Source organism: Hetaerina americana, unplaced genomic scaffold (assembly GCF_022747635.1).
Source record: "Hetaerina americana unplaced genomic scaffold, ioHetAmer1.1.p SCAF_19, whole genome shotgun sequence".
Lineage (NCBI taxonomy): Eukaryota > Metazoa > Arthropoda > Insecta > Odonata > Calopterygidae > Hetaerina > Hetaerina americana.
The window spans coordinates 3,748,666-3,765,673 of record NW_027286752.1 but is presented as its reverse complement, the minus strand read 5'-3'; the positions used below and the strand labels follow the sequence as shown (position 1 = coordinate 3,765,673).

At 36.2% G+C, this 17,008-nt stretch overlaps 1 protein-coding gene across 1 annotated transcript in view; it reads right to left on the bottom strand.

The window, feature by feature from the left end:
* Nucleotides 1–2,136: 2,136 nt before the first annotated feature.
* Nucleotides 2,137–17,008, bottom strand: part of Orc3 (origin recognition complex subunit 3) — a 33,533-nt gene continuing 18,661 nt past the window's right edge. The window contains exons 9-15 of the mRNA XM_071584413.1: nt 16,725–16,841; nt 14,846–14,981; nt 13,512–14,047; nt 6,965–7,228; nt 5,371–5,490; nt 2,824–2,891; nt 2,137–2,531 (exon numbers count right to left, since the gene is read on the bottom strand). Of these exons, the coding sequence (XP_071440514.1) occupies nt 2,423–2,531; nt 2,824–2,891; nt 5,371–5,490; nt 6,965–7,228; nt 13,512–14,047; nt 14,846–14,981; nt 16,725–16,841 (1,350 nt within the window). The 3' untranslated portion in view covers nt 2,137–2,422. The remainder of the gene's footprint in view (nt 2,532–2,823; nt 2,892–5,370; nt 5,491–6,964; nt 7,229–13,511; nt 14,048–14,845; nt 14,982–16,724; nt 16,842–17,008) is intronic.

The following is a 17,008-nucleotide window of genomic DNA, read 5'->3' as shown; positions in this document are numbered from 1 at the left end:
ACTAAAAATTCTTCTACGGAAACACAGCAACCATGGCTAGATAGAAGTATTCCGTAAGAAACCCTACGACATGTACTAGGTAGGTGAGCCCATGCAAGGGCTAAGTATTTATAATAATACACAAGATGTATTACTGATCCCTCGAGGAATTAAGGTGACCCCCCCCCCCCCCCATGGGATGGAGTTCCAGTTGGATCGATGAAAGGCATGACCATCGGGTATCTGGACGCAAAGATCGCGTATAAGCCGCACCAAATGGAGAGAAGGAAGACTAATTGTTCGAAAGTACACCACTGCGGCCCTTCTGATCCGATCCGAGCTTCTCTTGGGCTGATTCGTCCATTGACGACGACGCGACGTGCAAGGGGAAAGGTAACACGACGAGCTAAAGGGAAGATCCAGAGTGCGCGCCATCTGTGATCTAAAATGCGAATAACTCTTCTCAGCTTAGCAACGACTTTTCGTTCCAATTCTATTTAACAGAAGAGGGAGATGGACAAAGTTTGCCAACCATTACCTTGTTTTTTTTTTATACTGAAAAGAACCAAGTACAAGTATATATGTAATGCGTTCTTCTAATTAATCGATGAACGATATCAAAAATAACTTGACGCTAAAACAGGGATTAGATCAATCTTTCCCCATCCCAAACAGAACATAACTTCTTCTCATGATAACGCATATTACATCACACTCGGAGATGCATTGTCTTGAACAGTTCACAACTTTCTCCAAATTTTTCACACTAGGTGAAAACATAGGAACATAACTTGTACATGCCTTACCAGCCTTTGCATGCCCCAAAACTACTATTTCAAAATTCACAATCAGTTTTTCAAGCAAACATTGAGTGATCGTATTTCCAACTTCCAACTTCTTTGCTAAACAATACTTACATAATTCTGACAACACTGTTAAATCCTTCTCTATTTCTCATCCACTCCTGTTATGTTGAAGAAACATACCTATTTAGCATATCTAACACTCCCACAGCCAACATACTACACTTGTACATGACTTCCCCATGACAATGTATCCCCATTTAATGCCTTCAATATAGAAACAGAATTCAACAATTGCTTACCCTTTCAAAACATTTTAAAATAAAACCTTAATAATACCTAGGCTTTCAAATTCTTTAGGAAATCATCACATTCAAACATTTACATCCCTTCAGATTCCTTAAACCACTATACATTTTCAGCCTTTCATTTCAATTTAAGCATTTCTTTCGATCCCATGGCTTAAATATGCCTTTCCCAAAGAACTTCAACATATAGAAAACATAGCCATTACCCTAGGTTACAACACCAATTGGATACACTGCATCCTCAATGGGTAGAAATTAAAATACTAAATAATTAAGTCCGTCACTACCCCTTCTCCATTGTTTGACAAAATCACGTTAAACTTCCTTTTTTATCCATCGTTAATGCCCTTCACCCTATTTTTAAAAAATAAAACATCAATTCTTGCAGGAAAAATTTTAAATTAAAGTACTTACTTTCCCATATGAAAAGTGTTACATCAACCCCTCTCAGTGATCTGATGTACACCATATTCAATACCTAACTAATTCAATTCCCCCCTTCCAACAAAACACCCGAATGTCAACTACACAACAATCGGATCCAAAGAACGTTAGCCCATTCTAATACAATAGAACAGAAAAATCCACCATCACAAAGCATCTAATTTTAAAGAACCACTCCATCCATATCTTTCACAGGTTTTCACTTCTTAAAAAATTCCATTGACCTTGACCCCTATTAATTAATTTCCAACTGCAAATCCGACCATACTTATTAATCAGATCCATGCCCTATTGTGTCCTCCTTCACTTACCCTCATGGATTTAACCCATCCCCTTCCTCTCTCCATCCCTCCTCTTCCTCCAATTACCCCCCCCCCCACTCTTCACCCTACTTCCCCACCATCTGGGCTGCAGTCATTCCCTAATCATTTTTAGCCTGACAAAGATGGCCTTACCATCAAAATGGAGTTTCAACTCCCTATTTTTCTCCTTTCCCTATCATCCTTCCTTAAATGCTTTTCATCCCATACAATCTGCTTTTCCCCATTGGTCCACAATGTTCTAACAATAAATACTTGGGGGTCAATTTTCAGTCAGAGTTAAACCTATAGTAACCCATTGTATGATTTATTACTTTTGTACAAATCCAATGGAGTTAAAGATATCATATACAAGTAAATGCAGTAAAATGATTAGTCATAAAATAATAATTTAATGGACATGTTAAGACACGATTGCTAAAACTGTTCTAAAACAAAAAGAATGCATTTGATTCTACGCTTCATTAAGAATCTTTAGCATTTAAAGAAAAACCTTTTTGAGCAATGATGAGTGATAAATTATCAATCACATGATTAAAACTCGCACAGCTTCATTTTCCATCTAGGATTATGTTAAACCGCCCCATGTGAGCCGTACCACATGATCTGCCTTTCGTTTAGTGGCTTTGATAAATCCCATGTACTGCAGCTCTGCCACTGCTTGCATGAATCGAGCTCTGAAATATGCTAAGGAAGACACTTCAACAAAGAGCACGGAAAAGTATTCCACTTAAAACATACAACATAATAATAAACATGCACTACTTTTTTTAAGTTTACTGTTAAGAAAAGCAAGATTTATACAGATTCTACCCATGATTATTTAGTTTTTCAATGAATTAATTTTTAAATAATAATTACAACCCTGCTTAAGCTATTTCTGAGAGATTGTATGTTCTCATAAACAATATGCACTAAGAAATGACTCCACCAAGACAATATTCATTAAACATGTTATTCAAAGGATACTGCATGTTCACATCAACTTGCACTTCTTTGTTGTCATCATCATCACAGTTAATGATTGCAGAGAATGCCTGTAATTAAAATTGTTGGTCAGAAGAGGAACAACATTTGAGTATCACAGCACAAATGTCAAATACAAATACACAGCTAAAAATCAGTTCAAATGCTTATCGAAAGGAAGTGATGTTCAGGTCATATCCTCTCATTAAAAAGACTCACTGATCACCACAGAAAATATTTAAGGCGACTGAATGAAAGAACACAAAAAGTGACTACAAACAATTCAGACAAAATTCTCTAATAACATGGCATGCTGTGATTAACCAATGGACATAACATAATCGGGCAAGGGACAAACCAGCCGTGAATAATGTGGATAAAATGATCACCCTTTGGGTTAGGCAAAGACTGGGCTGGAGACAGCAAATTAAAGTAAGCTGGGAATTGTGCCCACATGCCATTGGCTCTGGTATCACAGCCACTGATATCAATTTAGACATGAAGTGTCACAGCTGCACAGATTACCCAAACTATTCTCTTCTGAGTATCTCAATATTTCATGAAACTACAATTGCAAAGATAAATGAATGCTTTGAAACTTTGATATAATTTTTAGAAAAAAAAAATTTGACATACCTCTGTTTCCTTAAAAGTTTTTACTTGTGATCAAAATTTCAAACATTGTCAAAAGTATTAAATACTTGCATATATATAACATATCTCTACTATCGGTTAAATGGCTAAAAAAATGGAAAATAAGTACTTTCCATTGCTAAAAAATGCAAATTAACCACAAGGCATGATAAATAGAGTGTGGAACATCAGACTTCTTTCTTTCTCAAGTAACCATGCTAATCATTAGAAAGTGTCAATTCTTACTAATAACAAATGAGATTGAAATAACTTGGCCATCTTCATTCTTTGTCATAATTACAATATCTTCATTCAGAACAATTCCAAAGAAACTGCGGGAGATGCTGCAACAATAACTTTTAACAGAGTCATCCGCTAATGTGCATTTCAATGCAACATTTTCGGAGTGTAAAAATCATTCGCCTTGACTGGGATTCAAACCCAGATCCCTCAATATCCGGTATTTCAGAGTTTAAGAGGATGCCTCGATAGCTTAACTGGCTAAAGCACTTGACCGGATATTGAGGGATCTGGGTTTGAATCCCAGTCAAGGCGAATGATTTTTACACTCTGAAAATTTTGCACCTTCATTCAGTATTCAAAACTTAATGCATTATATTATTTATTTGCAGGGTCCACAGATACCTGTACGGTACATTTTCAAGAAGTTGTTTGTTTAACTCTAATTAATTTTTTATTAATTTTGTGCCATATGAAGAAGTCAAAACTTATTATTGCACCTTCCAATAAGGACGGAGAAAATAATTTAATATATTTTATGCATCCAAGATGTTTAATGTATTTTTATTTATTAAATATAAATAAATGACGAGAGCTATGATCTTTCAGTTTATGTCTGCTTCTTATTCTTAACATTGCGCCAATAACTAAACATACAAAAATGAAAATTCTCATTTTCTTGCAATTTACACTTTTTCTTTGGTTCCTTATAAAAGTGTAACAAAGGAGTTTCACTGTACTGTCATAATTCAAAAGGCTACATGAAACAATAATAATAATACAGAAAAGGGGCCAACTGCACAATACTGCTGAGTTAATTTTCAGAATGATTAATCTAAAAGTCAAAATTTTCATGTTTTATATTTTTATTGACCGCTTCCCAATAATATGGGTAAATTAAAAAAGGATGATGCATGACAGTGGTCTTAAAAAAGCCTGAGAAACTAAAATAGTGATAGACACTCCACACTAATCAATGCAAAGCAACTATTCAAATAAAATCTCTTTAAATAGTGCACAGGCATTCAATACAGGAGGAGGATTGTTTGTACTGTAGGATGTCAGGTTGTCTCTTGAAAGGAGTGGCAAGGAAATTTATTGTCGTACCATTGTATAGTGTCCATCAAAAACTGACCTTCAATGGTAGAACACCAATAATTATAATATAATAATGCAAGCACAGATATATAATACAATCATGAAAATACAATTAAAACAATTTGGATGACCCATTAATTTAGAAATTCCTGAATACTTGAATGCTGCAGGCATAACCAAACTCACTTACTTATAGAATAGGTATTAATCAATTATTAGCACAAGTTTGTATGATTCTAAAGGTGTGGAAATAACCAGGTAACCTGAAGGTCATGGCCTTCAGGATAACCTGAACCTGGCTTCAATTCAGGAAAGGGTCTTTCACCCAACCAAAGTGAGATTCCATGCAAAACACCCTCACCCATCACAGTTTTGATTATCAATGCTCCCTCCCATTTAACAATTCACCAAGTTAAAAATTAAAAATCTTGTCCCATCATCAGAGGCCTGCTAAGAGATGTGGCAAATGGAAAATAGGCTAACTCAGGAATACTTAAAGATTATGCCATTACTGCGAGAAATCTACCAAGTACATTAACTTCCGGTGACACAAAGATGCATTAACTAGGGTATACATACCTGGAGCCAATCATAGAGATTTATCATTCTCCCACACTCTAGATGAAGCTTATAGGCTATGGAAACATCTGGCAGGGAAGGGATAATACTTGACATCTCTGGCAATTCGCAGCATTGACACTGTATAAAAAAAGAAAAATCTGATTTTATTGTAAGAAATAAAATTAAAGCACTATATTTTGGATGGTTGTCATTCCTCAAGTGCTTTAGTGACTGTATAAGGTATACCTTATCATTCAAGGTTTAGGTCGTAGAGTCATTAGAGAGGGAATAATTCCACCCAATACCCTAACAAATTTTTTAGTGATTCTATTACAGCGGGGTAAAATTTTAAGTCTTACATAGCGAAAGAATTGAATACAAAATGAATAATGCAAGACACTTTCCTCATTTTTCTCCATTTTATTTATTTTCATTCCATATTTTTCTTTCCCTATTTTTATTCTATCAATTACGAATGATTTATTCCACAAAATTTATTTCCACTTCCCATATTTTATGCAGACTAATTTTTTCCATGACACATGAAAAAATTAATTTTATTTACAACCAATTCATCATATGACTTGCAGTTTTTTGGTTTTTTGTCAATGTTGCGTGAGTCCCAGTTAATAGATGACAGGTTAAGGCATATGCCAACAATCATTACACTCCCATTGAATTTTGAACAGTATGCTGATACATATATGAGTATATGAATTGGTTTAAGTTATATAGAATCAGGCAATCTGAAAAATATGTAAAATTACATCATTGTTTTACTTTCTTTTATGGTACAGCATATACCATATATCTTTACTGAACGCATGTGAGGGTATTAGAGTGAGATATAATTGCCATGAAAACGCCAAAACCAGTTACTTAAGGCATTGGTCAATTTTAAATTTAGATTAGAATACATCATTTTCTTTGAGATTCTTGGTTACCCATCTTTCTGTTTAATAAACTATCAGTGCTTCATATTGCGCTCATTTACTTTTGGTTCAGTGACAGTTGATGCATGTGGCACTCATACCTAGGATTCAACACTCAATGACATCATAATACGATCTGATCAATTCGAGAATAAGCAAAATAGGATTTGACTAGATTCCCAAAACTAGTTCTATTCCTAAAATTATTCTGTACATTTACTTTACTACTTTAATACCTATGACAATAACTTTAAAACTTCATACATTAATAAAATGAAGAATTTGCCATGAATACAGCAAAAATCTCATTCATTCACAACTAAAACGGTTGAGGAAAAAATTAGAAAAATGAAAAAACAAAACCATTCTGATGCAGAAAAAGAAATTCCTCACTTAGAAAATGGGAAGTAAACGCCCTTCAATTCCAAACTCAGCAAATGGTAGAGATTGAAGGAGATGTACATAGAGATTGAAGGATACATAATTTCTGCTGTTAAGAATAATAAGGTATAATTGAGATAATTTCAGATGGAGGATCAAAATGATACCCAAAATAAGGCAAAATAGGTTGACAATATTAAAGCTGATCTGAGCACACTAATCTATGTGGAGTCTGACGATTTAATCAATATGAAAGTTGCAATGGTCACTGGCGGCTGGGAGAGGAAATGTGGCCTTGCCTCAAGGTACTGCTTCGGGTTGATCAGGATGGAGTGGAGGGCCGCTTGGGGGGATGGCGGAAGGAGGTGGCTCCTTACAGTGGCCACATTCTCAAACACAAGCAGCTCGTAAAGGGGGAAGGTGATGAAGGGCCGAGGGCCATTGCCAAGGGACAGAATCAATGCCTCCTTTAAATTTTTCAACACTTCCCCTTTCATGTCATCCCATTTGGCTTCCTCCTTTGCTGCCACTTCTCTGCTCTGCTTGGAAAGCATTAGTAGCCTCTGCGGATTGAGAGTAAAACACAATCACCTGTCAGTTTGACAATAATAATAAATAGTGAATTAAGTTGGCAGCCTCAATGATATAGATATATACTACACATCATTATTTTCTCTTAAGAATTTATTCTTGGATTTGATTATTAAAATTGCACACATAAATGTGACAGAAATCTTTTCCATACTCTCCCACATGGATATTACTACATATACGTGCACGAGGTTTGTTCCAGAAGTAAGGTGACTTTTCAAATTTCACAGGCAACATACATTCGATTCTTGATATCTTTGTCTTGTTGTGTTGGTACACATGTCCCAAACATTTGTTTACAGTTTCAACAATATAGCATATTCACTTTGTTATTGAAAGAGACCTGTTTTGGTGTGTTCGGCGATATTCTCCTATGAAAAAATGGATCAAAGAATTTGCATCAAAGTTAGTGTAAAAAATGAAATTGAGTGCTCCAAACACTTGATATATTGACAGTGGCATATGGTGAGTCTGCTTGGAGTAAAAAAATGTTTCTGAGTGGTTCAAGCTCTTCCAAGATGGCAGAGATGATGCCGATGAGTAACCTCGCTCTGGACCCCCCAGCACATCAACAACAGATGAAAAAGTTGAAGCAGTGGAGAAAATTGTTTTGAAAAATCATTGAATCACTATTAGAGAAGTTGCTGAGGATGTGGCTTATCAGTTGGTGTGTGCCATGCAATTTTTTTGGATGTTTTGGGCATGAGACGTGTGCCAGCAAAGTTCGTTCCGAAACTAGTTAATTTTGACCAGAAGAACCATCTCATGAGCATCGCTCAGGAGCAGTTGCATGACGTCAATGATGATCCTGATTTGCTCAAAAGGGTCATAGCTGGAGACAAATCATGGATATATGGTCATGATGTCGCATTCAGAGCCCAATCGTCCCAATGGAAGAACCCAGGAGAACCAAGACCAAGAAAAGCACACGAAGTTCAATCAAATGTAAAGGTTTTGCTCGTTGTTTTCTTCAACTACTGTAGGTGTAGTGCATCAGGAGTTCTTACCACAAGGTCGTACCATCAATAAGGAGTTATGCACCATTTGCAAGAAGCAATATGAAAATATACGGCGGGAATTGTGGAAAAACAATTCATGGCTTTTGCACCATGATAATGTACTTGCTCACTCATTACTGCTTGTGAGATATTTTTTGGCCAAAAACAACACCACAATCATGTCTCAGCCACCATATTCACCCGATTTGAACCCCTGTGACTTTTTACTGTTCCCAAAACTGAAGAGACATTTGTAATGATTGAGGAGATAAAGACTGCATCACTGGAAGAGCTCAAGGTGATACCAAAAAGTGCTTATCATAATTGCTTCGAGGATAGGAAAAAGCATTGGCAAAAGTGTATTATATCTGGGGGGCATTACTTTGAAGGGGACAACTTGAATATTGAAGAATAGATATATATTTTTTCATAAAAATATGAGGTCACCTTACTTTTTGAACACACCTCGTGTATGTAATGGCAGAATGTATTGGTCATTAAAAGAAGTCAAATAAATAATCCCAAGGCTATTTCTTCGGGGGTATGAAATAATGAAGAAAGTAGGACTTAATCATAACAGAAAAATTAGGTTAAATTAAAAGAAGAACAGATTAGCCTAAGCACACAAATTTCCCCCTCAGGTTGGTGATGCATGCACAGTGACCCTTGGGAATCGCACACAAGCTTATTAAGGATTCAAGGGGAATTTACTCATGAGGAAGAGACTTGTTAATCACACTAAAATATAAAATTAAAGTAAAAGGAAAAAAAGACCCAGATACACAATCACCCTCTTGTGATACAGAGTGATCTTTTAGGGTCACATGCACATGACCTCAATAATTACTGATACTTCACTCCTGTAGGAAGGAAGCATCAAATTCACAAAAACACAAGAAGTAAAGGGAAAACTGACCTAAAGACAGACACTTTCCCACACAAATTGTGACACCCAGTGTTCCCTTATGCCTCACACGAATACAAACACAACCTCAGAGTACACTTCTAATTGCATACAAGTCAAGCAGGAAAGAAGTCAGATTCTGAAAAATCCCAATGCTAGGTGTTTTGCTTCACAAGCAGGCCTATTCAGAGGACTACATTTCCACTGAGATCACCGTCAATTGCTTTCTGACCCCAAATGTTGCCTTAAGGTATATTTCTTAGGTTAAGGGGATTTTTTGGGCATTCAAGGCACATGGGTCATTTGATATGTCCTTAGAAAAAAATTTAAAAACAAATTATTTGGGGTAGATTTCCTTTTAGCTTCATACACTTCAACTGTTGAGTGCAAATCATACCATGGATTTAGTCAAATCATTTCGAAGGAAGTCACTACCACTGGAATTCCCACTGAATGATGTTCATCATTGTGTGTGTAAAAGGTATGTCCAAAAAGTATCGTGACTTTTGTGTTTTTTCTAAAATTATTTATTTATTCATGAATATCTATTTTGTCCCTTTCAAAGTAATCCCCATTAGATATTATAAACTTGTGCCCACGTTTTTTCCAATCCTCGAAGCACTTTAAAAAATTATTTTTTGTGATCTTGTTCAGCTCCTCCTTCGATGCAGTCTTTATCTCATCAATTGTAGCTTAGCATCGTCCTTTCATGGGCCTCTTCAGTTTCGGGAACAAGAAAAAGTCACTCGGGGCCAGATCTGGAGAATACGGTGGCTGTGGCATTATTAGTGTGTGTTTTTTGGCCAAAAAGTCACAGACAAGTAACGATGTGTGAGCAATCGAATCGCATGAGCCAATCGATATTATTTAAGTCCTCAGCAACTTCTCTAACGGTGATTCAACGATTGGCCAATACTATTTTCTTCACTTTATTAATGTTTTTGTCTGTTGTGGATGTGCTCAGGCATCCGGCACAATCTTCATCGTTCAAATCTTCTCGGCCCTCTGAGAACATTTTGTATCACTGATAAACATTGCTTCGGTCCAAGGTAGCTTCTCCATATGCCACCGTCATCATTCAGAGTGCGTCTGTGCACTTAATTTTGTTTTTCACACAAAATTTGTTACAGATTCTTTGATCCATTTTTTTGGAACAGGCAAAAATTGAAGACAAGCATAAACTTGACCAAGCAAAACAGCTGTCAAAAATTAGCTGATCATTCAAAATGGCCAAAATTTTTGGCATAAGTGAGAGACACATAAGTATTAACTAAACGCCACAAAATAATCGAAAATCAAACATACATAACCTATAGAAATTCAAAATTTGCGATACTTTCTGAACAGATCTCGTATGGTCAAGTTTAAACTCATTCACCTGATTGCCAACAGTCGCAAACACAGCAGCAGATGCACCATGACGCATCCAACATTCCGAATTCATACAACTCAGCTTTGATCTCTTTCTTTGTCACGCTTTAAATAGAAGTATTAATCGCCAAACGACACTCATTTTTTTTTATTTTTCTACATAACAAAAGTTTGTTGCTTCAATCAGCTATTAAAATGAAAACTCAAGTTGAATACAGTTGAAATTTTGACAGCAGTCTAGCGAGAGATGAGGCTAACTAAAAGCAAAACTTGTCCAATACTTCAAGCACCAACTCTTATTTTCTTAAGACTTATTGAACCACCCATGTAGATAGAAGGTTGGGCATTCTAGTTGGATGGAAAAGAGATAAAAATAGTTATCGTAATGCATTTAGTTGAGTAAATTAGGTGAAATTCAGAAGAATAATACTCCTTAGCCATTGGATCCATTAGAAACCTCTCTCTGACTGATAATACACCATTTTTAATAATTTAATTCCATAATTAACCCAATGAAGCATATTTTAAAATTCAAATAATTTAATCCTCTATTATATTCTTTCATCAGCGGTTGGACAACACATTATTCTTTGGGAAACACCAGGGGCTACTAAAACATCTAGGGCACAAATTAAAACTACAAGGTCTGTCCAATAAATACACAAATTGAGGCCATTAAAACTTCATTTTGCAAAATATAGTCAACATCAATTTTGTCACTTTCAAAGTACTCTCCATTTGTTGCTATGCACTTAATACATCTACTTTTCCACTGTTTAAAGCACCCTTGGAAGTCCTCGGCAGTTAGGATTTTTAGTTTTCTCATGGTTTCTTGATTTAATATGTCCACATCTTCTCAGTGATGTCCCCTCATCACATTTTTGCATTTTGGGAATAGGAAAAAGTCGCGGGAGGCAAGATATGGCAAATACGGAGGATGATCAAGGATGGCAATTGAATTTTTTGCCACAAACTGGCAAACAATTAATGCTGAATGTGCAGATGCATTGTCATGGTGAAGGATCCATCCATCGCCTAGAGTCAAATTTGGTCACACTTGACGCACACAATAGATAGATTGATAGATTTATTCGCCATAGAACAATACATAATTGTCTAGGCTTTATTACATTTATAGGTGCATTAACATGTATACAAATTCATAGGAATAATAATGTACATGAAAAAAAAGAGCATTAAAGATTTAAAAAACAGAATTCCCTACATCGGCTCTTTCTATGCACTCCTGGATGCTACAAAAAACGTTATTTAAAAAGAAATTTTTCAACATTTTTTTGAATTTATCTTCTTGGGGGAAGTATTCGTTTCAACTCTTCGGGAAGTCGATTAAACAGCAGTCTTCCTGAAACTTTTTTGTAGCAGTTTCTAGCAGTAGTAATGACCATTGCAGAGTAGCAGCACTACAGAAAACCCTGAGGGTTTTTCTGTAGTGCTGCTACTCTGCAATGGTCATTATGAAGATTATCCTTACCCCTGGTGTCGTACTTGTGAACATCACTATTTCTGACCAGTGACGAGGTTTTGGTGCAGGCATACAAAATCTAATTATACATATGGATACAGAGAATGATCATGATTTTGTGACATTTGAAGCACTCCCTGCAGGATTTTCTTGCATTTGCAATCTCTCAAACGCTTGAGAACTGTAACCTAGAACTCAGCCTTTAAAGTTTGTCCTTCGGGAAGAAATTCATGATTAACAACACCTTTGACATCACAGAAAACCAGGAGCATGACTTTCATTTGCGATCAGCTCTTTCTTGATATTTTCGATTGGAGATTTATCTTTTGCTTTCCACACCTTGCTTTGCGATTTTAGTTCAATGTCATACTCGTAAAATCACAATTCTTCATCAGTGATTACCCTGTTGGCAAATACAGCATCGCTTTCAAGTGAATTTTTCCATCCAGTAACACATTCAACTCTTTTCAACTTTTCATATGGTGTCAGCAGCTTGGGTACGATTTTTGCACCCATTTTTTTAAACACAAATGTTTGGCTAAAATAGTGTGCACTGTTGATTTTCCTATATTCAGTTCACCAGCTATATTTGAACATTTTTTCGACGATCGGTTAGGACAAGGGACCACACATGGTTAATGCTGTCGCCAACAAAGGAGATTGAAGGTTGTCCCGGCCTTGCATCATCCGTGGCATCTTGTCGGCCATCTTTAAAATGCTTAATCCACTTGAAAACGGAAGCTTTCTTCAGAGCATTATCACCGAAAACAGCTGTCAACACATCAGTAATTTCTTGATACCTTTTACCCCACTTCACCTAAAAATTGATGATCCTCATTTCTTTCCTCCGTGATTTCATCAATTACCATTTTCGACAAACAGTAAAAACAAGGACAACAAAAACTAACATAACTGGCACTATATGCACAGCTCGATCACCCGCCAAGCACAGACAGCTCATTGGGTCTCATGCCACTTGCGTCACTAGTGGGCGGGGCCATTATAGTTCGCATCATGGCTGCCAGATAGCACCGGTTTGCGTATTTATTGGATAGACCTCATATATGAGTGAAGTCCTAGAATTTGACGCTACAATGAATAACTGCATGATAATGTCATGCTTCACAGGGCAATGTGGGTAGGTTAATACATCACACAGTGAAACTGGAAAATCAATCAAACCCTTCGTAGTAACCATACTTGAAGTGTAATTACATCATCACAATTACTCCTCTACCAACATTGCTAAAAGAGACATGTAAGTAAGACTACAAATTTTACAATAGCATCCCATGACTTCTAATGTACGCCAAATACTCAAGCTCAATTCATTCAACTATTACCATTACACCGTGCATGAACAATTACATACACCACAGCAAAATATAATGGTCATAATTGGTGAGGAGGAAGACAGATGGCAACACAAGTAGTCTGAGAACCCTTTTCTTACATCTGCTAAGATTCACATTACTAAATTCATTCACTTTATTACTGACCTCCCTCAGTTGAGCTCTGTCCACCTTTCCTAGGCTGAGATCCAATGAATCTTTGGCTGTTTCCTTAAGACCATTACAGTGACCATTGAACAAACTTTCCTTTGGCATTTTAGGTGTCCTCTTCCTTGGACTCTTGGTGACCAAACTTTCCCCACTGACCCTCTTGGAAGGGCTCCCAGATGGTGAGCCATTCCTCATCTGGACAGGTGAACACTTTGTTGGACTTGCAAGCAACCCCTTGACTGGACTGACAACTATTTTCTCCTGAGGAGAACGAGAGGATGGAACCAGTACATTGCCATTCAATTTGATGGGCTCAATCACCACCCTCAATGACTGACAGTTTTTTTCATATTTTAAAGTTGGACTATCTTGAAGAACTCTTCCTACTCTTTTATGAGGGCTGCCCTTAATAGGCAATGCTAGGGAATCACTGTTCTCTTGGTCTTTCTCAGCAAGTTTATGCAGGTCAAACTTCATTTTATCCACAGCTCCCTTAATAATACTTCCACTTCCTGGACATGACTTCATAGAATCTTTAATTAGCAAAAAATAAATGGCAATTATTTTATTATTCTAATGACATAGTATAATACAAGTCATAAACATTTTAAATACAAGTAACTTTTAATAGACTGTGGCACCCTTAATAAAGTTATTTCCCCAAATGTTTCCAGGAAATTTAGTTTTCCAATTTACAGGATGCTTTGGATTGTTCACTGAAAAATTGAGAGCCATAGCAAATATTCATAATAATCATCAATCAGAGGAAAATAAATCACTTACAATCAAAATAGTTTGATGCAATGAGAGAGTTGAGGAATGAAACTAAATACCACCATTAAACAATACACCACATGTTTATCATGATCAAAATGAATGAAATAAAAATAAATAGAAGATTTAATACAGATGAAAGAACACAACAGTTTTCCATGACCAGACTGATATCTAGGGACATTATGTGACTCAAAAAAAGGTACTATTCTCCCAAATATGCATAAAATGAATTTTCCTCAAGAAACGAATTCTCTAGAGTAGTTCTCAAGAGTAGATCTTGCACCACTCAGCATGTCATTAGCATGCCTTTACCATGTCCGACATATTTTCCAGGCAGTGCCTCGGATTTTAAAAATACTGATTCAGGCTCTTCAAGGTTCAAGGACACTCTATTCGACCAGTGAAAGAATCAGTTACAGAAGACGAAAAGAGTGGCTCTTCATATTGATTTTTTGTAACCCGAAAAATGTATTCAGATAAAAACTATTATGAGTGTTAATTACACAAATACTACATTTAACATAATCGAATAAAAATTGAAAAGATTACCTTACCTTCAAATAATTCCTGAATGCTTGAGAAAACTTTCAAAAATTCCTCTCTGGATAATAGTCGTAATAGCTTCAATGCCTCTTCAAAGTCACCAGAAAAAATATTCTTAGTGCTGGCTTTGATGTAAGTCTCATGCAACTGCAATATACAACAAATACATATCATACCCTTAGTATGTCTTTCATCTCCATGATAATGTCAGTACTCAATGGGTGTGGTGGGAAGGATATGAGAACAGCTTTTAGCAGGAAGGAGAAAATAATGCTCCACTTTGAGGATTATTGACCTTTTGTCTTTTTAATTATTTTTAAAGCCCATGGCTTACGTTCCACTAAGAAGTCTGAAAGAAACTTTGAATTTCCACTTCCACCAAAATGCACAAAACATGCAAAAAATAAAAATTACGTGTAAGTCAATTACAGAAGGCGTTTGACTTGAGTCCATTCTGAAGGCTTTTGACTCAACCGAGTGAAAATCAATTTTAAAATGAAAGCTGCATTTTCATGATTGTACTACCCAATTTTAATGATGACTCCACCGGTTTTGGCATGAGTATCATCCTTAGATAGCACTCTTTTGACCGATTACATTTACATATTGCAAACACATACAAGGAGGAGCAGGTTGGGTAGAAGGCTCTTGGGAGTTGGGCAGTGGGGTGGCAGGTGAAGGAAGGTGGCCATTGAGTTAAAGGGGGCAGGGAGGGGAGGTTAAGGGTAAGGGAAATTGGGAGAGGGAGTCAGTCAGGCACAGACATCTACCATTGTCCTAGATGCTTGCATCTTAATCAAGGGGAAAGTGTTTTATACCCCCTGAATGAAGGAATGGTGCTGAGCAGCAGGGGCAAAATTTTTGCATGGAAGAGGGACACTCGTTGGGGGAGGAATACTCTAGATAAAGGTTCTCAAACGACCTTATGGTGTTTTTTCACACAGTCCCTGCAGTCACTCTTCATCCCAACCACCCACCCCAAATACCCCCCCACCAATACCTCTCATATGCATGCACGCATGTAGTCAAAAACAAGTGAAATTTTAAAGAGCGTTTTAATCATTTGAAAGTATTCAAATTTTAAACTTAGGGTAATAAAAACCCAAGGCTCCCTAATTTGATCAACTGTGCAGTCCTATGCTTGCACAATACTATTACTACATGTATGAGTAGAGCCACATTGAAACAAATGAATGATTTAAGTTACAGGTTGAAGCCACGTGTATTTTTTAACCTGCAAGCCAACAAGAGCATATGTATAAAAGGATATTGGACCACAAACCATTAAGATAAATACACTGGGAATAAATAATGTTGACTTTACTGCCACATAACTTTGACTTACATCAACTTACTGTTGGAAACCTTTAAAAATTGCTATCAAAACATTATTGACTTTTATGTCTGAAACCTATTGAATCTACAATCGAAAAACTTTGAAAATTTATGAGCAAAATGTACACTTTCAACAGACTACTTTTGAATCTCAAAGTGAACTGTAGAAATTCAGCAATTTTTCACAAAGGAAAGAGTACATACATTTTATGTTTAATGCTGTGTATTTATAAACAATCACCATACTTAGGTATGTGTGCCTTGGTGTGCCTTCTCTGACATGCTTAATAATAAGTACAATTATTATTATGTGAAAACACGGGTAAAACATGAAAGCCACGCAGCATAAACCTAAATTAATGTTGGCAAAAAATAACTTGGAAATCTTAATAAGGCAATTTAAACGTGGCTAAAGCTGATAACAAACAACATTATTCAACCAGAAGTAAAGAATAACAGTAAATATTATTGCATTACAATGTTTATGGCATTAATATATTTCTCTTCCTCAGACAAGTTAGTATGAATACTTAAGAAACACCCTCATCAACATACCTCACAGCCAAAAGGAGAACCAGGAAGACTCTTGGAAAGGATATTCAGGACTTTCACCCCAGTATGAAATTCCCACATCCTGGCATGAAGATCAGCCATTAACTGCAGTAACTGTTTCTGTAGTAGAAAACAATTTTTATTTCATTTCTGCCACACATTTACATTTATTATTTTTCCTCAAAATAATTTTACAAACCTGGAATATTTTTCCTTCAAAATAAACATTCATGAGCAATGTCAATGTAAAATTATACGCAAGCAGTCTATTTTAAGCATTTTTATCT